The sequence below is a fragment of the Micrasema longulum genome, unplaced genomic scaffold, assembly GCF_059751315.1.
Source record: "Micrasema longulum isolate JH-2025_06_02 unplaced genomic scaffold, ASM5975131v1 h1tg000163l, whole genome shotgun sequence".
Taxonomy (NCBI): domain Eukaryota; kingdom Metazoa; phylum Arthropoda; class Insecta; order Trichoptera; family Brachycentridae; genus Micrasema; species Micrasema longulum.
Window position 1 is genome coordinate 2,694,899 of NW_028277368.1, and position 22,125 is coordinate 2,717,023.

The window sequence follows — 22,125 nt, forward strand, 5'->3', positions numbered from 1 at the left end:
AAATTTAGAATTGCATTTATTTATAATAAACGAGTCACTTTTAAAGACTTACAAGGTATTACAATAAATGTTTTGTCAAAATTTGGATTGAATTGATTTATATGTGTTTATTTGTTGTAATATTTTACATAACCATGGAAGTGTGTGCCCTTTCCCGAAACTGTTCATAAATACTTTTTTTGTCTTTTTTCTTCGAACTTAGAAACTTCATAAGTGATCAAACAAAAATACACCTGGTCAGAACAGTCATTCACCTTATTCTAGGTATTTTTTTACCTAGGGCTTTTGCAGAAAATAGTATGATAAACGGAAATAAGTATATTTATCAAGTTGGTATATTTAAACCAGAGGAATCAAATCAAATAATTGAGTATGAATAGTCTCAGAAATTCAAAAACAAGTATGTTACAAAAATATAAGTATTTTTTTGTTGATGGATGTATACAGCGAGAAAGACCGAGAAAGTGATCGCATGACCGAATCCAAAAAATAGCTCAAGATGAACGTGTCAAAAGGAGTAGAAATCGGCGTGCGGGCATAAGAATATGTATGTAGAGAAAGTGAGGTCTATATAAAGTGTTCAACGTCCTGGATAAATATATTAAGTCATGCAAAACAAGGGCCATTTTCAGAAGTGTACAAGTGTGGGTATTGTCTAAGGGACGAGACTATTGCAGGAGACTGCTGCGAGACATTGCATAGATTTATATATATAATACCATTAAGCGTGTTGTCCAGATGCCTATTGAAATTTATGTATATGTAATATTTTTTATTTGTAGTATTCTTTAATAATATGCATGCTTCCAATTTATATTTTGTTGTATCCCAACTCAACACAGGGCTCTTGGCCTTATCGAGTTAGGGATACGTTATCATTTTTTTTGTAGTGTGTGTCTTTATATGAATAAATGATTTTAAAAAAAACATACATATGTTTGTACATATCGCTAGCCCAAAGCAATGGTAAGATAAACCAAAAATGTCTGATTTTGAGATACACACGCAGATATGTTAATATTTTTATAAAAAATGTTTTAAAATATTGAAGTTAGATAGATGACCAATGTGTAAATACAGTATTTATAATCTATTTGAAATAATTCAATTCAATAAGACCTTTTATATACCTCAAATTCCGATTATCTCAGAATATGTTGTTCAGAGATATCTCACTGTTGCTTTGTGCTAGCGATAGATGAAATGACGTGGCGTTACATTCTCTCCATTTGCTCCTACGGGGAAACGGCTTGATAGTTTTTCTATTTTTGTATTTGTTTCCTTAACTTAGGCTATGGTAAATATGCACTATTTATCCACTTTTAGTTTTGGTTAAAAAGCGTGTTTTTGTACACGCGGCGAATGTTAATGTATAATTTAAGTATCTTATACTATGGAAGGGAATCTTCAGACAAAGGAATCAACATTCGAAACTTTTAAGGAATGTTAGAAAAGTTTGAGGTAGGTAATCAACGACCAAATTGAAATTTGAAAATGTTTTTTTCAAGTTTTATGAAAGCTAAGGTGCTGAATCAAATAAGACAAATACTGTCAAAAAGCGGATTTTTTTCTCGTTTTTAAAATCTAAGAATAGCATTTGAGGGAAATGGATGTGGGGACATATTGTCATTTGACAGCTTGTCAAGTTCCACCCGAAACTTTTGCTATTATTCATCAAAAGTTTTGTGAAACTTTATGATAAGCCGAGAATTATGTTGAATTAAAATAGGTGAAATGGCGCAGCATTCATGAGCGTTATTCTATAACGATAAATGTATAAACAAATATAAAAAAGACTTCCTTATTCTTATCATATCCATTTATGAAAAAAAATACAATAATTACAAAATTGTACAAACTAATGTCATAATCAATTTCGATGTAAATGAAGTATCGATGTAATGTAAACTCTGTGCAGATTAAAAATACAGTTCCAAGTGTGAACAAATCCAGAACCCTGAACGAGCGTTTTTGACTCGATGGCCACTTTTAAAATCCTGCAAATGGAAATCGAATGTAGTTAAGTTCACACCGCCTGTGCCATCGGTTTATAGAGTCGCCCATACCTACTCATTATTAACAACAAAGTTAGACACAGTTTACATCAATAGAACAGGTCGTAAATACTCAGGTCGAGAATTGCAAGCGCAAACCAAAACCGTATGTTACATGTATGCTGTTACACTAAAATCCAAACCAAAAATTTTAAACGCTTTTGTTCTTTCCAAAAGAGCTAATGAGGAAGTTCAGTGGTTTTTTATGTTATTATTTTATTAACAGACTTTTAACTTAAGACAAAAATAAAAAAAATTATGTAGCGCTATGATTTTTTAAAGTTTTATGTATCTGAAATTATTCCACGTGTACTGTCCAAACTTCTCTTCCGCTTCTTCTCAGTAAGTTCTGGCGATTGGTCCGTTGACCTATCGTAACTATCTGTCATTGGTTGGGTTGATTTATATCAACTAGTGACGTCGTTCAAAGAAGTTCGTTATACTTTTTTTATTTTTTTCATACATTTTATAGAAACTTTTCAGTACAATATTTAATGCTCAAATTTTTACCGCGCGTAAGAAAACAGTTTTTTTATCCAATTTCCCGTAGAGCTAAACTTCCTTATTATGACTGTATGCTTACAACTAAGTTAACTATATTTTATAGTTCTATATTAATGGAGTTATTTTTCTGCTTCAGGTCGAATAGGAACTCCTCATTACATGGCCCCTGAAGTAGTTTCCAATCAGCTGTATGGGAAACCAGTGGACGTTTGGTCTGCTGGGGTTCTTCTTCATGTCCTGCTCAGTGGATCCCTCCCCTTCAATGGGACAAGAGATAGACTATTTGAAAGCATCTGCAGAGGAAGGTTACGGGTAAGTATTTTTAATACATTAGTTGTGTGACTTTTGTTAAGCATTTTGCCTTTATGTATATTTCAAACGATAGCTGGCGGATACACATCGGTTTGTGTACCAATACTGTGCCCTATGCACCATGTACATTTCTATTCATTAATAAATAAATTCAAATTGAAAAAAAATAATATTTTAGAGCGTTCAAATGTTTGTAGACAATCAATTTCGCAATAGTACCTATTGCTGGTTAAGTGGGTATGTCTATTTTTAAGGCCATTAGATTTTCTGGCCCTGGATTTTTCAGTCTACTGCTTAACTTATAAATTTAATGATTAAAATATCGCAACCGATACAAATTAATCTTTACCAACTTTTCTTTGTCTATCGGTTTTGAAACGTACCTGTCTCTAGGTCACGTCAATAATTACACTAACATGCAGATTCCACTATACACCTTCACCATAGTAGTTGCATAAAAATATACAATCAACGTGCTTATGGGACACATGCTTTAAAAAGTTGACTCCAACGTTTACTAATTAATATAAATAAATAAATAAAAAAAGCTTCTGGGAGGGTATGGCGGCATTTCCACGTTAGTCTAATTAGTGTCCTGACAAAACCGATGTTCGACCACAATATTTATACTTTAAATGTTAATAATAAACCAACATTATATTAAGATTCTATTGATAATTGTGTTATGCTTAAAAAAATATAATGCGTAAAAATCTATACAAATGACATACTTTAAATTTAAATAAGGTTTTAGTTACTCCTTGAAGAAGGTGCTCAGAGAAAATATTTATGTATTTTCTGAATGAATTTGTAAATGTCTCACTTTCTTATTTTGAGTGTGATGAATTGTAATCATTATGTAGCAGAGAAAGGTGATTGATAGACCAAACGAGAAATGAGAATCTAAAAAAATGAAATATTAGCCGGATTCCATTTGAAGCTAAATATTATTTGTTTCGTAAACTGGAAAATACGCATTTATTATCATCAGTTCAAATAACATATTATTGAAAAAAAACCTCTTTGGCCGGGTCGTAATAATTAAAAATCAGAATTAATAGTTCAGGCTTTTGTATTCCTTTTCTCATACAAAAAAGACTATCTTTTGGAAAATGGTTGCTGTTACTTTTGATTTTTAACTACTACGAATGATCAAACAACCGGGCATTAAAATACTAGTTCATAAGCATAAATATTTTAAAAATTTAACCCTTTTAAAAATTTATTCATGTTTTATAAATTTTATTTTTTATTTATAAATCATAAAACACATTGTATTTTACAAGTATAACAAATTGAATTACATTCCCAGGAGTTACAAAAACTCAATTCGGGACATAAATAATATTAACATTAAAAAAATATACACATATTGAGAACAACAAAGAAACAAAGCAAGTTTAGCACCCTTAAAACTCAAAATAGCACAATATATACGCCAAAAACCATTTCTTACACAAGCAAAATAAATATATATGTATATGTATAAAACGCTTTTAAAAATGAAGAAAGTGGTGAAACTACTAAGGGAAATAAGGTCATCCATCTCAGTTAGTACACATCTGGGTGCCTAAGAAATACGGACCAAAGGTCTATAGTTCGTATCCCACTTTACCCCAACCCGATTCGGAAGTTGCATCACGACAACGCGCCGGCCCAAAGCCCCTTCCTCGTCACAAACTACCTGGTAAAAGCAGGAGTTTCAATGATTCCCTAGCTCCCCAACAGTCCGGATCTGGTTCCCCCCGACTTTTTCCGCGCCTGAAAAGACCCATGAAAGGAAAGTATTTCGAGACTATCAAGGGGATCCAAGTAGCTTGTACCGCGGCCTTAAGAAGCATTTCGGAGGAGGCCTACCTTTTTTTTGTTTTTCATTTATTTTTGCACCGCAACAGGCCAGGAGGCCCAATTACAGTGGCGAATTGCATCACAGAACACCCAGGCTTGAGAAAAATCACATTTTTAATTTTTTTGTGTTCCCACCGGTAATCGAACCCGGAACCTTCCGCGCGTGAGTCAAGCGGCTTGACCACTACACCACGGAGGCCGCCAACCGTTGCGCATTCGACGCCTGGAAAAATCGCTGGAGTCGATGCATCTATTCAGAAGTAGCCTATTTTGAAGAAATTTGATGTGTCGTAACGAAAAGACCAACAACTTCTATGTAATTGACTCACTGATATAACTTTCCGGACACATCCTGTATACATGATTATCGCTTTTACTGTTAATAAACTAATTTAGCGAATACGTTTTCTGGAAATATAACTCGAGACGCCGTTGCGTGATGCAATAGAACGAAGAACATCGACCGATCTTACGACTTTATATAAAATAATAAAACCAATGTTTGATACCCCTGATCTACTGAAATCGATTTCATTCTATGTACCACCTAGATTAAGCAGAATGTCTACAATATTCTATTGTCAAAATTCTCGAACGGTAGCTCAATATAACTCACCTATTGTTAGATTACAGAATACCGGGAATGAATATGCATCACATTTTTATATATTTAGTTTATCTCTGCCTAACTTAAAAAATAAAGTGACCAACATATTTTTATCAAGAAGAGCAAATCATCTTCAGAAGATTGGGTTTGAATAGTTATAATTTGATTGAATTATGTATTTTGTTATTGTATAATTTCTTTAAAATATATATATGTATTTCAAGTAATTAAAATTGTGAACAGTACGAGTATATTAATATTTCATACTCGATTAAAAAAAAAAAAAAAATTTTTAAGCACTCTTTATACCACATATATGTAAATGGCAGAAATGCCGTATATAAATAAATAAATAAAGGCTTAACCGTTGCATTATTTTAATAATAATTACACAAAAAAGAGTTTAATTTTTTTGACATAATAAATAGGCATTGATCGAAACTTATAAGTATATTTCAGACTAGAACGAATTCGGTTTTGTAAATACAGTTTTAAAAATATTGTAGCAGATATGTATCCCTGTCCTTTCTAGAAATAAGGTAAACAAAAAAAATATTAAAAATAGTGAATCTGGTTTACCTTGTTGTTTTTGTATTTTTTAAGCTTGGCTAAAGTAACAAAAACTTTAAAAATAATTTTAAGGAAAATAAAGGTTTTTTTAACAAAGAAGCGCAACTTTATTATCCTTAGTTGCGAGTTGCGACACTTATAATCTGTTAGACACGCTTTTTGCATCAACAGCGTTATCTTTATTCATTAATTCTATGTTTTCAACATGAGGTTTCCTTTTTCATTTATAAAATGTACAGCAAACTAAAATTCGACCTGTTGAATTACCTCTCAGAAAACACACCTCATGGAATTAATATTTCGTATAACGTAACTCGTATAGTATAAACTCCATAGGGAAAGAATTATACCTGTAAAAGTCTACCTAATAATTCATAGTTCCCCCACAGTTCGCATTTCGCCAGTTTTGCTTTCCATTTGAAGCATGAAACATTATATTTAAGCCATAAACATTTACAAGTACAAGTGGGTGGAAAGCAGGCAAGTAATCATAAATTGTATCGGAGGAAAAAATGTACAAAAGTAATCCCCGGGAGACCCGCTCGTAAAGCGTTTCGTTAATTTTAGATGACGAAGATAAACAACGTTTTTCATGGCGCTTATAGAAATCAGTCCTTAATAAAACCCGATTTTCCCAGGGCAATTGAGTTAATCAAGATGTTTGATTTTCAGTTTGACTCTCCTAATTGGGACTGCGTCAGTGACTCTGCTAAAGATTTGGTCCAGCGGATGCTCACCGTGGATCACACCCACAGGATAACAATCCAAGAAGTTCTTAATCATCGATGGCTGAGGGTAAGTTTTATTTAAATGCACGAGAAATTACTAAGAAAAAGTGGACTGTATTATGTAAAGATGAATATCATTCAGCTTTGTGTGAAGTTGAAAGTATTCGAGATAGGAAGGAGCACAGAGGTGGAACTACCTTCAATATTGATAATAATGCTCTGATTTCCAGAGTACACTCGAGGATGAAAAGTATTGCAGAGTACCTATTTACAAATTTTAGCAACGATTCACTTTGACTTACAACTACGATTTCAAGAAACATAATATGTCAATTTTGAATGTATTGCACATCCAAAGTCTTCTGTTTTTCTATCTTGATGTTAAGTTATGTATCATGAGGATGTACCAAGGAAAGCTTAGAAATCAACGTTAATCGGTCAGGGGTGGTATTCTGGATCTTCTCTACACCCTAGAGAGTGATTAATTTGGAGATTTTATTTTTACCAGACCGTATTTTTTTTTCCGTTTTTGAAGCAGTTTTATATACCATTTGACGTTTAATCATCAGTGTGGCCATTACCTAAAGCAAAAAAAAGAATTAAATTCTTCAAATTCGTCACTCTCTAGGGGGTAGAGAAGATCCAGAATACCACCCCAGGAATATTGTACCTATCGAAAAATGTTGTTTTGTATTAAACACACTGTTTTGTAAAAAAAATTCATATGACCAAATTAAAAAACAAAAGTGGTTCGAAAATGAAAAAAAATATGCAATTAGGGGAGTAAAATTTGTTTCAAACAGGAGAAGTGGTATAGTGTGCACAATTATTTTATTGTGTCCAATGTTTCCTACTATGGATAATGCATTTCCTAAGTAATTGTTCATTTGAGTAAAAAAACCGTTCAGTTTTTCCTATTGTGTGATGCAAAATAATGATGGATTCCTATACCAACTAGTTTTAAAACCTTATTTTTTAAGGATCGAGACAAGCAGATGAGAATCCACCTTGGCGACACTGTTGAAGAACTAAAGAAATTCAACGCCCGGCGCAAACTTCGAGGAGCTGTCCTGGCTGCTGTGGCAAGTCCTCGCTGGGCAGAGTGTGAAGATCCTGACAGGGAACCGAGTGACGGCTTTTCTGACTGTGGAGACGATGAAGCCACATCATCAGGTTTGTACCAATGTTTATTATGCACCATCATTAATTGTGAATCTTTTATAATTACTGTCACCAAAATTATCTTGAAAGAGTCCAAAAAAAATTCTAAATTTTAAACATAGAATCAGTCATGAATTTTCATATTACGATTTTTTACTAAAAACATTAAATTTGTAAAAACTTAACGATATTAGAAAAAATTAAAATTTTAAATTAAATTTAAAACTTTTAAATTTATTCAAAATTGTAAATTCAATATGGGATTGCCCTGAACTATTATCTCTCATCAACTTCAGGGTGCCTGGAAGAATGACTAGACAGGTGCTACCGTTTCGTAGCAACAATTCACGGACAGTGTATACTTGTAATGCCATATTAAACAGACTTCATGAACTCAGCAATAGTTATTCCCACGTGTCTGATATATTTAGTGAAGGGTATTGTTCCTGTAGAACAAACCTTTTGAACTTTTTCAAAAATGGTGAATGGTAATTATATTCGTTTATTCATGCATTTCATATTGTAAACAGTTTTTTGTTCACTTTGCCCAGCTGTATGAAACAGTACTTATGATTTTCTTTTTGTATTACTGTAGAATGTTTTATTATTTAAACTTTCTACTGAATATCCTATATAATTTTAAGGTTAATTTTTGAAATATAAATCTTGTATAATTTTTAGGTTTAATTTTTTTTTTATAAATCTTGGGTATAGGGAAATTTTATGTTTAAAAAAAAGTAAAATATTATCCAAATATGTTTGTATTATAAATGTTTGTAAAGGGCAGATTTGCCGTTTATGTCAAAAAAATAAAATAAAATACAATAAAATAAAATAAAATAAAATAAAATAAAATAAAATAAAATAAAATAAAATAAAATAAAATAAAATAAAATAAAATAAAATAAAATAAAATAAAATAAAATAAAAGAAAATAAAAGAAAATAAAATAAAATAAAATAAAATAAAATAAAATAAAATAAAATAAAATAAAATAAAATAAAATAAAATAAAATAAAATAAAATAAAATAAAATAAAATAAAATAAAATAAAATAAAATAAAATAAAATAAAATAAAATAAAATAAAATAAATTAAAATAAAATAAAATAAAATAAAATAAAATAAAATAAAATAAAATAAAATAAAATAAAATAAAATAAAACAAAATAAAACAAAATAAAATAAAATAAAATAAAATAAAATAAAATAAATAAAAATAATAATTACTATTTTGACTCTTAATATGGCTCACTTTCAAACTGCCTCCTTCCAACTGGAATGTTCTTGTGTTGCTATATGAGCGTTTTTTACCATATACGCTTTAATCACAGTTTAAATTAAAACTGTGACACTCTTGCGTCTTCCTCGATTCCAAGCAGTGTTCCACCAGTTGATTGATTTTAACTTTTTGGCTTTTTCCCAGCCTTTCTCTAAGGCCTGTTTTACGATGTCGCAGCAGGCAATCCCAATTAGGATGTCCAGCAGCAACAAACACCCCACTAGCGAAGTAGTGTCGTGAAAGCTTGTTTAGGGCTCTAAAACTATTATTGTATAAAATTTTGCTGGTGCAATGTTGCGAGCATAGAACCCGAAAAAACATTTTCACCTCCACGGAACATTGAGAAAATCGGTAAATGCCACTCGTACCTCAACAAAAATAGTAGATATTTTAGATACAGAGACTCTACCTAAAGGTTTTTTTTTTATATTGACGGTAAATTTCTAACTTATGTTCAAAAAATCATAATTAATATCCAAGTGTAAAACTATTACAGTAATTTATCTTAGTCTGTCTTCTTTATTGTGATAACATATAGATTTATGTTATTGAAGTCTTTCTGGCTATGATTAATAATATTCTGATCCTTCGATATTATATCGAACGTTCCATTACGCTTAATCTCCATGCCAGTTCCATAGATAAATGAGGAACATTATCTGTAAGGGTCATCTATTATTTGGCAAGAAACCAAAAGCTGATCTCTGTTATGTAAGTCACAAGTTTTGACAAAGAAATTATACCACTCCCATGTTCCACCATGCCGATCACCTCGTGCGTGAAATTAATGTTATATTTTAATGATTGTGGTCTGAATTTGATTGAGTTGGAGTGGTGACGCAACGCTATGATTGGATGCTTTATTGCGGTCTTCGATAACGACATTTTTTTTTTGCTGAATGTATTTCAGATTCAAATTGTAAGCAATGTTTTCCAATAAACAAATAGAAAAAAAAATATTTACAATAAAATATTTTTCACATGAGTTTGTCTGAAAAAGACTGCATTGCACCTCCTAGGAAGTCAGTAAGATAAAAACTTTACAACAAGAATGGAGAACATTTTAGATAAAGGGAATAAATAAAATGGAAGTGGAGGCACTTAAAATAAAGGTTTCATCTATTTAACTTCACGAAATAAAAAAACGGAAGAATAGAAGAAATACGGATGTTCAAACATAGTATAAAGTGGCCACTTAAACCAGCCAATGACGTTCACAAGCCCTGTAAATGCCCGGACTTCCAAATTACCTTCTTTAATGTTTTCAATTCCTGTTGTAATTTGCTTATTATAGACACGTTGGTATAAGTAGATACAGAGTTGTTTAGATTATTGATTTATATTAGGTAGGTACCCACGGAAGTCAAGCCTTTGTAAAATTTACCTAAATTGGCCTAAGTCAATAACAACAGTTACATGAAGAAATACATATAAAAAAAACTGAAAAAAAAGAAAATAAAACTATCAAGCAAAGACAAACAAGGGTAGTAAAATAATGGTATACAATATATTTATAAGCACAATAAACATATAAAACTTTGAGCTTAACCATGCTGATCCGTTTTTATCCACACTGTTTAATGGCGAAGAGATTTACAAAACGGCGGAAGATTTATCCCAAAGAATTCCAAGTTGTGTGGCGAATTGATTAATCTACACATTCTGGACATTGGGGCAAAAAACAAAAGTTTCTCTTAGAAGATTTAATAAATAGCAGATTTTGACTTCTATTGACACGGTTGGGAACATGAAAATAAATTAATTGCAACAGAGATGGGACATCACTAATAGCATTAAGTATTTTGAAAATACACACAAGGTCCATCTCAGTTATACGTGTTTCCAGTGAAGACAGACTAAGAGATTGCATATTTGAGTTGGAATCTCCTTGATGATTTGAGTTGGTAGTTTCATGTAAATCAAATGTTTGTCATTGTTTGTTCTTTTATATTAATGTGCTATATTTGTTTGTAATGTTGTTTAAACTTGATTATCATAGTATATTATATGTCCGAACTTAGAATAATACTTTAGTCTCACGGAGTTAGGTTTCAAAAAATAATTGGTTAATAAATTAATTAAAAGCGATAGGAATATAATTATGACATTTCACACATATTGTTTAAAAATATTTTATTATTTTTTAAGTTTGTAAGTGAAAATTCTTGATGGAACCTAATTGTTATTTATTATAAAAATAAAAAACGAGTGACATCCACAAATTTAGAATATTCAGTCACCCGTTTCATCGCTATCAGTCGTCTTTTATTTATATAATAAATTTTATTAATTTACAAGATAAAAAAAAAAGACTCACACGGTGAATCCACTTAGGCGGCCTCCGTAGTGTAGTGGTTAAAACATTTGATTCGCGCACGGAAGGTTCCGGGTTCGATTCCCGGTGAGAACTCAAAAAAGAATAATATGATTTATCTCAGCCTGGGCATTCTGTGTCGTAATTCACCACTGTAATTGGGCCTTCTGGCCTATTTTGGTAAAAAAAAATAATAATACAATAACCTGTTTTGTCTCGTTTGCGACATCGTCATTTTCTATAATTATTTTTTAGGAGTTCATATTTATTTTATTAAAAATAATCGGTCGATCTAACTTATTAAACTAAATTATCAACTCTGTTACACAAAATACCTAATTGTAATGTTTTGTATTGCAATAATTGTAAAAAACAATAAATAAATAAAATGTTTGGGCACAAAGAGCTCTATAAAAAAACGTGTGCTATTTTAATACTTACACACGTGTTTTAATAACATGTGTTTGGTTATTTACGATGCCAAGGTGAATTTTCCTTGTTGTGAAATAATGTTTATATGTGAACTGAAATATAGAAAGCAGCTCATAGAAAATAATATTATTTGCTTCCCTGTATTAATTTACTTGCGATGTTTTAGGTGGTAAATTATGATGAATGTGTTATTGATAATTACAGCCGTCAACCTCATTCTGGAGTCCTTGGACGATATTGCCTGCCTGCAGGACCAATCTTGTGACGAAGACCTTTTTATGGGTCTTCTTGTGGACCGTCAACTACATTCATTACTTGAGGTAAGTCAAAATAAATATAAGTATACTTTAAATACATTTTTAAATTACTTTGTATGCTTAATATCAAATAAATTTTTTAATGAATAGATCGAATGACCAGGATTTAATAATTATATTTCTTCGACTATTTTTTTTGCGGATTTCAATTTTCAAATGTCTTTTTATTTTTTTATATTTTGTAATTTACAGTTTTTATTTTTCAATTTTTGTTGTCAGTATTTATACGAATGCTTAAATTTATATAACAAGTAATTATAATAATAAAAAAATCTTTTAAAAAAAAATACAACAATAAAATTTCGATAAAAAATGTTTTTCAGTTATGGAGTCTTTATTCAATAAAATACACATTATAACAATTTAAATACTTTATAAAAAGTAAACAAAGTATTGAATGATATTTTGTCCCGATAAACTATTAAATAATAGTTTGTCATCGGGCGTGCTTAGACATAAGTTTTAATTGAGAATCAAATAAAAGAGTACAGACATAATATTGTACATATATAAAATAATTAAAATGTATTATTTTGTTTTTGATGATTTGAAAAATAGAAGATATTTTTGGAAAATAAAAATGAAAAAACTCAACAAAATTAGATAAAAGTAGGAAAATAGAGAAAAATAATGAAATTAAAATAAAAAAATTGCCATTTACTTGAATAAAATTTAAACATAATAAAAAAATTATAAACATGTATAAAAAGTAAGTGTTTAAAAATTTAATGTAACCAAAACAAGATAAAAAATTAAACAAAGTAAACCGAAAATTTCAATTCATATATACAGAAAACATAAATTCAAAATAACTATTAAAATGAATGTCTAAAACATGTAAATAAGATAAGAAAGAAAGAAAAGAAGAGGTGAAAAAGAAAATAATAAAAAATAAGATTTAATGAATTGAGTAAAATATTTATTAGTTATGGTGCTTAGTAATTACATTATTTTAATTAAATGTATTTTAATTTACTATGTTTCATCTTCCAAATATTTATTAATACTAATAATCATCAGTGTGGCCATATATAAAGCAAAAATAATTTGCATGGAAAAAAAAAATATCCCGAAATTAACCACTCTCTAGGGGATAGAAAAGAATCATAAATGCATCCCTTGACTAGCACCTTAAGCGGGGGTCATATCACCTTATCTTGATGTAACAAATTATTTAAACACGCTGCAATTGGTTTACAAATGCAGTGTTTGGGTTTGGAATGAAAAACGACGACGGTAACGAAATATTTGTACATAATCACTTACCGACTTTTCTGCGTCTACTAGTTTCGAGATGTACCCTTCTCTTCATCAATACACCAATTACACTAACATGCAAATCCCACTATACACCTTCACCATAGTAGTTGCACAAAAATATGAAACCAACTTGCTGATAGGACACATGCTCATAGAAGCTAACACCAGCGTGCACTAATTATAATAAAAAATATTGATCTTGTGGGAGCAGTAGCTAAAAGAAGGGAGGAGTATGAATTTGATAGGTGTAGGGTGTCTATTATAATGGAGCATCGTAAGGGGCTTTATTGAAAGGGTATTGGATTATTAATTACAGGGCCAATATTATTATTTATTTTTGTCTAAATACGTAAAAAATTGTTTAATTCAATTAAACAAACAGAATTCTGATTATTTTCAAAGGTTTATTTATAAAGCAACACATTCAATAGAGATTGAAACACTCTGTAAATGGTATTTAACCTGTCATCGACTGGTTTGTAAAATGCCATTCTGCCCATGTTTTTTCCACTCGCGTAAAAATTACAAATTGTCCCAAATTTTACGATGCTTAAAATTGCCGGATAACTGTTATAAATCCTTCAATCTGACGCAGCTTAAATTTACACTGCTATGAGATTTTTACATTTACCGTTAAGAAATTTGAGGTCTTTGACAGAGGTTTACATAAAATATTTCGAGATTATAATTTTAATTTATGTTCTAGGTAGATAAAGGTTTTATAATATTTTTCATAGAATCTCACCCACGTCAATAAAGGTATTTCAATCGAAGTAGGCGTAAAAACAGAAGAACTCCACACCACTCTATATTTACAGACATAGTATGGGAGCGAAGTATGGAATTGGAAAAATAATGATGAAAGTAGGTTGAATGCTGTTGAAATGCAATCCCTCAGGCGAATGTGTGGTAAAACGATGTATGATAGGTGCACAAATGTCGAGATCCGTGAAGTATGTAAGGCTGAGACATGCATTATTGACAGAATCAAGAAAGGGGTGCTGCGTTGGTTTGGACATGTAGAGCGAATGGACAGCGAAAGAACGGCTAAAAGGATCTACGATGCAAACGTTGATGGATGCAGAAAACGAGGAAGACCGAGAAAGACACGGCACGATCAAGTCCATCAAATACTTGAATATGGACATGTCAAAAGTAGGAATAATCGGCGTGCGTGCATAAGAAGATGTATGAATGTAGAGGAAGCGAAGTCTGTATGCCAAGATAGAGTGTTATGGCGTTCTATCCTCTCTGCCTATCCCTACGGGGAAACGGCGTGATGGTTTGTTGTTGTTGTTGTTGTTGTTATTAGTTCATATATTTTTTCATGTTTGCGCTCCCCGCCGCACGCCGCGTTGTACGTAAAGAAATTATCTGTTAAGCCCACAGAGTAATAATGCGCCAAGCTATAGAGGAGCCCAAACGCAGGAAAACCATTATATTATTATTATTATTATTATATATTAGACTATTGGGTATTAAGTTAGCTACAGTTCGCAGCGAAACAACGGGCCGTACTCAGGTCGAAAATCGACAAATGGATATTAATTTGCATTGTAATTACTTTTAAATATTTACCTGTGTATTTATCATTGCAGGGTTATTCCAATTTATTTTTCTATAATTTACCCATATTTATTTTATAAAACTGAAAGTCCATTTGTGTGTTTATTTTTTTATTTATTTATTCATTTTATTCATAATACACTTATTTTGCATTTATAGAGACATAAATCCCAACTCCATTGAACCAAAGTCCTGTGTTGAGTTTGTTTGTTTGTCCGTCACATCTCCGAAACGACGATTCGAAGCGGCCTGAAATTTGGACACGTCATTTTAGATGCGATTTCAAGGTTAACTATGGTATTTTTGAGTAAAATTTGAATCGACCTCTACTCGATAAAAACTCAAATTTTATATGGATGCCAGTGCGGCTCTGACTTATTACCCGTAAATAACTGTCATTATAAACAGTAAACATACTTCATTCACAAATTGATATCCTTAATTTAGAAAAAATAGTATCCGAAGTAAATACGTTGATATAAGGAATGTTTTTAAGCGACATAATACACGTGTCGGGACAATAAATGCCAAAAATCTATGTAAATCATGGGAAAATATTCGAAATCAATTACCTGCGAAAACTGACTCCTTTAACACCTTTGACGCTCCTACTGGTACAACTAAACATATTGCAATTCACCATAGTTGATTTTTATTTATTAAAACGTAAATATCCAAGTTATTTACAAACAAAGCCAAGCACAGCTACAAAAGCATCCGATCAAATCGTTATGTTTATGTTGTCAAACAATACAAAAAGGCCACCAATTGGTTGCTAACCAACAAACCAACATCGCTGGTATTCTATGCAACATAGTGACAGGGCTTCTCTATAGGTTCACGCATTATTACTCTGTATATTTTAGAGCGTTGTCAGCAGGTGGTAAGGATCGTTATGAAAAATACATTACACTACCCAAATCAAATGTGAAAAAATATTCACGATTTTTTTTTGCAATCGGTGGGAATCGAGCCCGCGACGCTAGGTTTACAGTTGCGCCACTGTCAACATGTTAAAATGTGTATTTTCTAGTATTTATTCAATTTGTTCATGCTACGTTTTTCTTGGTCATTCTCGTTTTCAACATTTCTTGACATTCGCGTCGTTAATATTTTATGCGGTTCGGTTCTTTCGCTGTCCCTTTCTCATTTTTTAAAACCTTTTTTATGTATTTTTTATTTTATACGGCCAACCAGCTTTTATTGTACAAGTTAATTCAAAATAAAACAAACCTACTACATTGGTACACGTGATGATAAAATTAAAATCAAACAAATTACATCAATAATTATACACTTATTTGTTTATAAATTTGTATAAACCACTTATTTTTTTATTTACACTTCGACAAACGTTTTACATAACAGAATCCTGAAATTATGATTTCCTTAGAAATGAAATGAGATTACTTGAATTATCTGATCGTAGAGTTATGTCTGATTTGTTATTCTTATTTTAAATAATGAAATCGATAATTGACAGCCCTGCTCTGCTTGAACTAATTCAAATTTGAATACCTGGTAGGCACTAGAAGTAAGGAATTATTTTTTGCAACACTTCACGGACCAACTTCGGAATGCACTCACCTTTACTTAGAATACATAGGTATGGAAATGTATTAGAACAAATATTCGATATTTTCCATACAAATTCTGTTCATGAACTAAAACAAATTCTCATTCGTTATTTATTAGAAAAATAATGGATTTATTTACAAATATATTATAAATTTAACTTTGTTTCCTGGAATACGTGATTTTCTATTTCTTTATTTAAACATAATTTAAATCGAACATTGGTGGATTTATTGCCAAATGGCAACTTCTTCCAACCAAAGGATGGTGATGATTTCTCTAAATAAAGGTATTATTTAGTTTATTTAAGTTTTTTTATTTTATTGCTCAAAAAACTTTTTTCTATATTTTAAATACTAATGTTGTATTTTTTTTTTTAATTCTTATTATCTAGCTATTCTCAAGTTAACTTTGTTATTCAACAATGTTTGATTATGTCCAAATGCTTGCCGACTGGCTGGAATTCCTCCCTAGGGAGTTGATCATATTTAAATTTATTTCAACAGAGAGGGAAAATTTTTTGAGAAGGGAATATGGAAGTCTAGGCATTTACAGGGCTTATGACCTGTCATTGGCTGGTTTAAGTGGCCACTTTACACACTGTGTAACATTCACCATTCTGCCTATGTTTGAACATCCACATTACCTCAACTCTTCCATCTGTTGACTTTTGTGAAGTAAAAGAGCTGAAACCTTTATCACGTGGGTGAGATTCATCCGGCTGAACCAAATCACCTATTAGGCAACGCCTGAAAACAATTTTTCAATTTTTATACTTCTTCTTTTACCAGGTAGTAATTCAACAATGTTTGATTATGTCCAAATGCTTGCAGACTGGCTGGATTTTCTCCCTAGGGAGTTGTTCATATTTAAATTTATTTCAACAGAGAGGGAAAAAAATTTGAGAAGGGAATATGGAAGTCTAGGCATTTACAGGGCTTATGACCTGTCATTGGCTGGTTTAAGTGGCCACTTTACACACTGTGTTACACAGGCAGACAAACATAGGCAGAATGGTGAATGTTACACAGTGTGTAAAGTGGCCACTTAAACCAGCCAATGACAGGCCATAAGCCCTGTAAATGCCTAGACTTCCATATTCCCTTCTCAAAAATTTTTCCCTCTCTGTTGAAATAAATTTAAGTTTGTTATATTTATATTTAGAACATAAGATAGTTATTGTTATATTTTATTTAGAGATGTTATGTTTCTTTTTTATTTTTTGTTTTTTGTATTATATGTTCACTAAATTTTTTAGATTTAATTATTCTATTATTTCATAGTTTGTAATACATAATTATTGTGCACTGCTGTGATTATTTCTGTAAATTACTATTTTTTGTAAAAGGTTCTTTGAACCGTCGATGTATAAATAAATAAATAAATGTTTTTATAATTGCATTAATTTTACTTTGAATTTTTTATTGTAAATTTTTATGGCTTAGCACGTGCACAGCCTAAAAAACCTTTATAAGTTCATGAATATGTAAACGAGTGTAATTTTGAATGAATAAATAAGTAAAATTAACGTAAATTTAAAGTAAAAAGAGAGATTCGAAACATTTTTTGATACGTGAATCACTCGTGTTATTAATTGTATGTACAATCTCTAAGCAATCAAATAAGCTGACTATTTCATACAGTAACATTAAACTAAACATTTCTTTAATATCGTACAATGAAGGTAGTTTTAGGTCCGCTTGTAATTCTTTATAGTTAATTATATCTGTTGAGATATTGAGCTTGTAGTTAATGTGTTTTGGAATTTTTCTCTGAATCGATTCGAGATGTTTAATGTGTACGGATACATATTAAACTTTGGAGACCATATTTGACAGCAGTACTCCACTTGACTACGAACAAATTGATGCAGTGTAAAGAGTTTGTGTACTATCGACGTTTTTGAACATTCCCAATACAAACCCTAGCATTCTCTTTACTTTATCTCTGACATTTAAAATATGTTTAAGGACGTTAAGTTGTTCGTCAAAAGTAACTACTAAATCACGGAATATTTTTACTGATTCTAAAACTTCATTATGTAAAGGGTAATTAAACATTATTTTATTATTACCTCTGTCGAATCTAATTACTGAACAGTAAGAAATATAGCGCATTATTTTTAAACCATTCATATAATTCATATTTTCTTGAATAATAATTAAATTTGCTCAAGGCTGCTATTCTAAACGGTCTTGCGGCCATATAAACGCTTTCATAGAGCGTATTTACCTTCTAAATACGCGCTATAAAAGTGTTTTCTTCGGTTGCGAGAGAGTTTGGAATAGCATCGCAGGTTTGCGTACTGCACAGACCTTGGCGTTTATGCTCCATGTAATGGTTTAGCATACAATTGCCTAAAAGATCGCATTTCGACAGCGTTCTGTTGACTTTTGTCAACTTTTGTTTTAAGAATTTGAGACTTCACTGTCATAAATAAGACCGTTCATTACAGCTATAAAAACATGTTTTTGCAATGTGCGGTTCTGAAAAAGAGACCACAAGACCTTTCAAACAGATCCGTAAGTGGGTGGGTAACCTCAGAGCAATAATTCTCTAGAGAAGCTCCTAAACTCTATTACATAGAACAAAAGCTTTCCAAATTTTTGGTTTGGTTTTAGTTTGAGGCTTTCATTGTCATAGATAAGGGAACGGAATATTCAAGATTAAATTGTGCATTTTTGTGCACCAGCAAAATAAGTTTTAAGACAAATTTCCCTTAGATATCGTATTTTGACAGCACTAAGCGAGCTTTTATCCTAATTTTAAAGGTTTTATACTTAACTTCTACGCATCAGAGCCGTCACCAAAACTCGATTGCTAACAGCTTATTTCGCCTTTTAGGCCAAACATTTGTTCGCCCAGATGCTTATTTTAGCACACCATTTGCTGTGTTCCCGGCATTTCCCATTATTTCAATGTTTTGAATTTAAATGTCGTGAAATTAAACGATTGACAGGCTTTCAATTATATTTTTCCCTGTGTCCTTAGTAATAAGTATAAATGACGAACAACTTTGACTACGTAAAACGTTCGATATTCTAATCATATAAAAATATTGATTTTATTGATCGCTAAATATGTTTTAAATCAACTGTCGTGACGTCACAATCAAATTCAAACTACACGTTACAGTATCTTAGAGTAAAAGCTCGGGGTTAAAGAGTTAAAAGGGGCGTAATATGAAATGTTAATGTGTTGTTTAGTCTCAACGTGTTACCGGATAAGTTAAGTCGTTATAATGACTACACCGTTAACAGATTTTCCTTAGAGACACCTGAATGTGACTTGCTTACCTAAATTTCGAGGAGATAGAATTAAATCTCTTCACACTCCACACTTGTCACGTGGGCTGTCATGCTCCAGTTTGAGACGAACTTTGCTTTAAAAAATAAACCGCTTGAAATAAATAAACAAAGCCTTAAAAAAACAACATATCAGTTATTATTTTTTCGGTTTAAAAAAAAAACTTTCTTGCGAATATTCATATTTTAATTTTCGAGCTAATATATTTTATTCATTAAAAAACCATGTCAGAAAACGGGAAACAAGTTGTGGTAGAGCGGTATTCGAACTTTGGAACCCCTAATTCAAGACCAGCGACACTACCTATTACAACCCATATTATGAAAAAATGGCAGCTTTATAGCGCCTACCTGCCATTTTCTTTACTGAGTTTCAAATAAATATATGAACATGAAATCCTTAATGACGATTGAGTTTTTCAAGTGATATTTATTTATGATATTACACGGTATTTATTTTTTAAAATATAATGACCGCCATTATAACTAAAAAGTATTTACAAATAAACGAAAATTATAGGCCAATTATAGTGTTCTATATATGAAAAATGGCATAAAAAGCGTACCTGTATAAAGCTATTCCGCATCATTCCATTTGTTAAAAAAATTAAAATGTTACAGTAATAATGAAATAGAACATATGAAAAGACTTTTCATGGGTCTTACTCAGTCTTAAAAATTCTTTTCGCCAGCGGATCCGCACGGAGTAGCCCCCACCCCAGATCAGTCTTCTCCCCTTATTTTTAATTGGAATAAACTTTAATTAGAATAAACAAAGTATTTTAGGTTTTTCCTTCTAAAATTCCTTAAGCTATTTGTCTTAAAAAAATATGCATAGTACGGCTTGATATATACGTCTAAAATAAAAATAGTAATTCTTTTATTTCTTGCTTTTTCCCGCATAGTACCATGGTACATGTGTACAAAAATTATGGTGCATCTCAAACATTGCTACGGACAATGACAAGCTTTTCACTTCAAATGTAGTCGTAGGTTTATTTTATTTTTAATTTACACCACAAGTTAAGTAACGCAGTGAGTGAATGCTTAAAATGTCCAGGCTTGAGAATATACACTACTTTTTTCTCTAACTCATATAGTATTCATGCGGCTAGACTGTGGAATTATCTTTCATCCACCATCAAAGATGTTACTACATTATCTCTGTTTAAATCACGTCTGAAGAAACATCTCCTTTCTCTTTCTTAATCTCTCCTCCTTTCCTTTTTCCTCTTTTTTCCTTTTTCCCATCGAGTAATAGTTTTGATTTAAGGTAATTTATAAACAAATACGTTTATTTCTATTTTTATATATCTTTAGCTTTTAATCTTTATTTTCTATCGAATATGTTCTGTAACTTGAATTATAAAAAAAAAACTTTTATTTTATTGGTTGGTTGGAAGAAATTGCCATTTGGCAATAACCCCGCCAATCTATAAATAACTTTATGTACAAAAAGTTAAATAAATAAATGAAAAAAAAAAATATTTTTTTTAAAACTATCATCTCATAGAGATCGAATCCGGACTTCTATGCGTCAAGCAGAAATCTCAGCCACTCCGCTACGGCTATTATTGTCTTGATTTTTTAGTTTTTTACTGTTTTATGATAAAATATGTCTGAAGCGTAACACTGATAATAGGCAGAATTGTGAATTTTACTGATCGCGCCACTTGCCCGTTAGCAGATGAACGCCCGAATTGCTGGTTCTCGGAATGCGTTATCCTTTGTTTGCTTTGCCACAGAACCCTAAATACAATGACTGCAATTACCTACCTTATTCTTCTTCCGTTCGGTTCTGGCACCTTTATTGTCTGAACTTCTGTCGCGGCAGTCAGGACCAGATCCGATCTTGTGATCAGGAATGAGAGGCACTTGATGATTACACAACACAGTGAATTTAATAGTTAATGATCGCAAAATATGTTCTTTGCGATCGCGGTGAGAATATAAAAAGCACATGTATACACGATCAGTTCAGTTGTTATTCTAGCGCCGCGGCGTCGCCGGCGCTTTGGGACAATAGCGGTACCCACGGTAGGCAAATGCAACATCTTAACCAAGGCCCCGTAGGTAGCAAATAAATTTGAACGCCTCATCCTAGTAATTGCGCCATGTATATAGGTGTGTACACATAGAGTTGATGTGGCGTAATCAGTTACAAAGTGTGTAAAGTGGCCACTTAAACCAGCTAAGGGCAGGTCGTAAGCCCTGTAAATGCCTGGATTTCCATATTCCCTTCTCAAAAATGTTTTCCCTCTCTGTTGCAACAAATTTAGATCTAATAACT

The 22,125-nt window shown here is 31.5% G+C and overlaps 1 protein-coding gene across 2 annotated transcripts in view; it reads left to right on the top strand.

Moving 5' to 3' along the window:
* LOC148284062 (peripheral plasma membrane protein CASK-like) overlaps positions 1 to 22,125 on the top strand; it is a 431,540-nt gene that overhangs the window by 235,380 nt on the left and 174,035 nt on the right. For both annotated transcript variants that reach the window (XM_088242793.1, XM_088242794.1), the window contains exons 6-9: positions 2,695 to 2,870; positions 6,568 to 6,690; positions 7,604 to 7,796; positions 12,017 to 12,132. In XM_088242793.1, the coding sequence (XP_088098919.1) occupies positions 2,695 to 2,870; positions 6,568 to 6,690; positions 7,604 to 7,796; positions 12,017 to 12,132 (608 nt within the window). The remainder of the gene's footprint in view (positions 1 to 2,694; positions 2,871 to 6,567; positions 6,691 to 7,603; positions 7,797 to 12,016; positions 12,133 to 22,125) is intronic.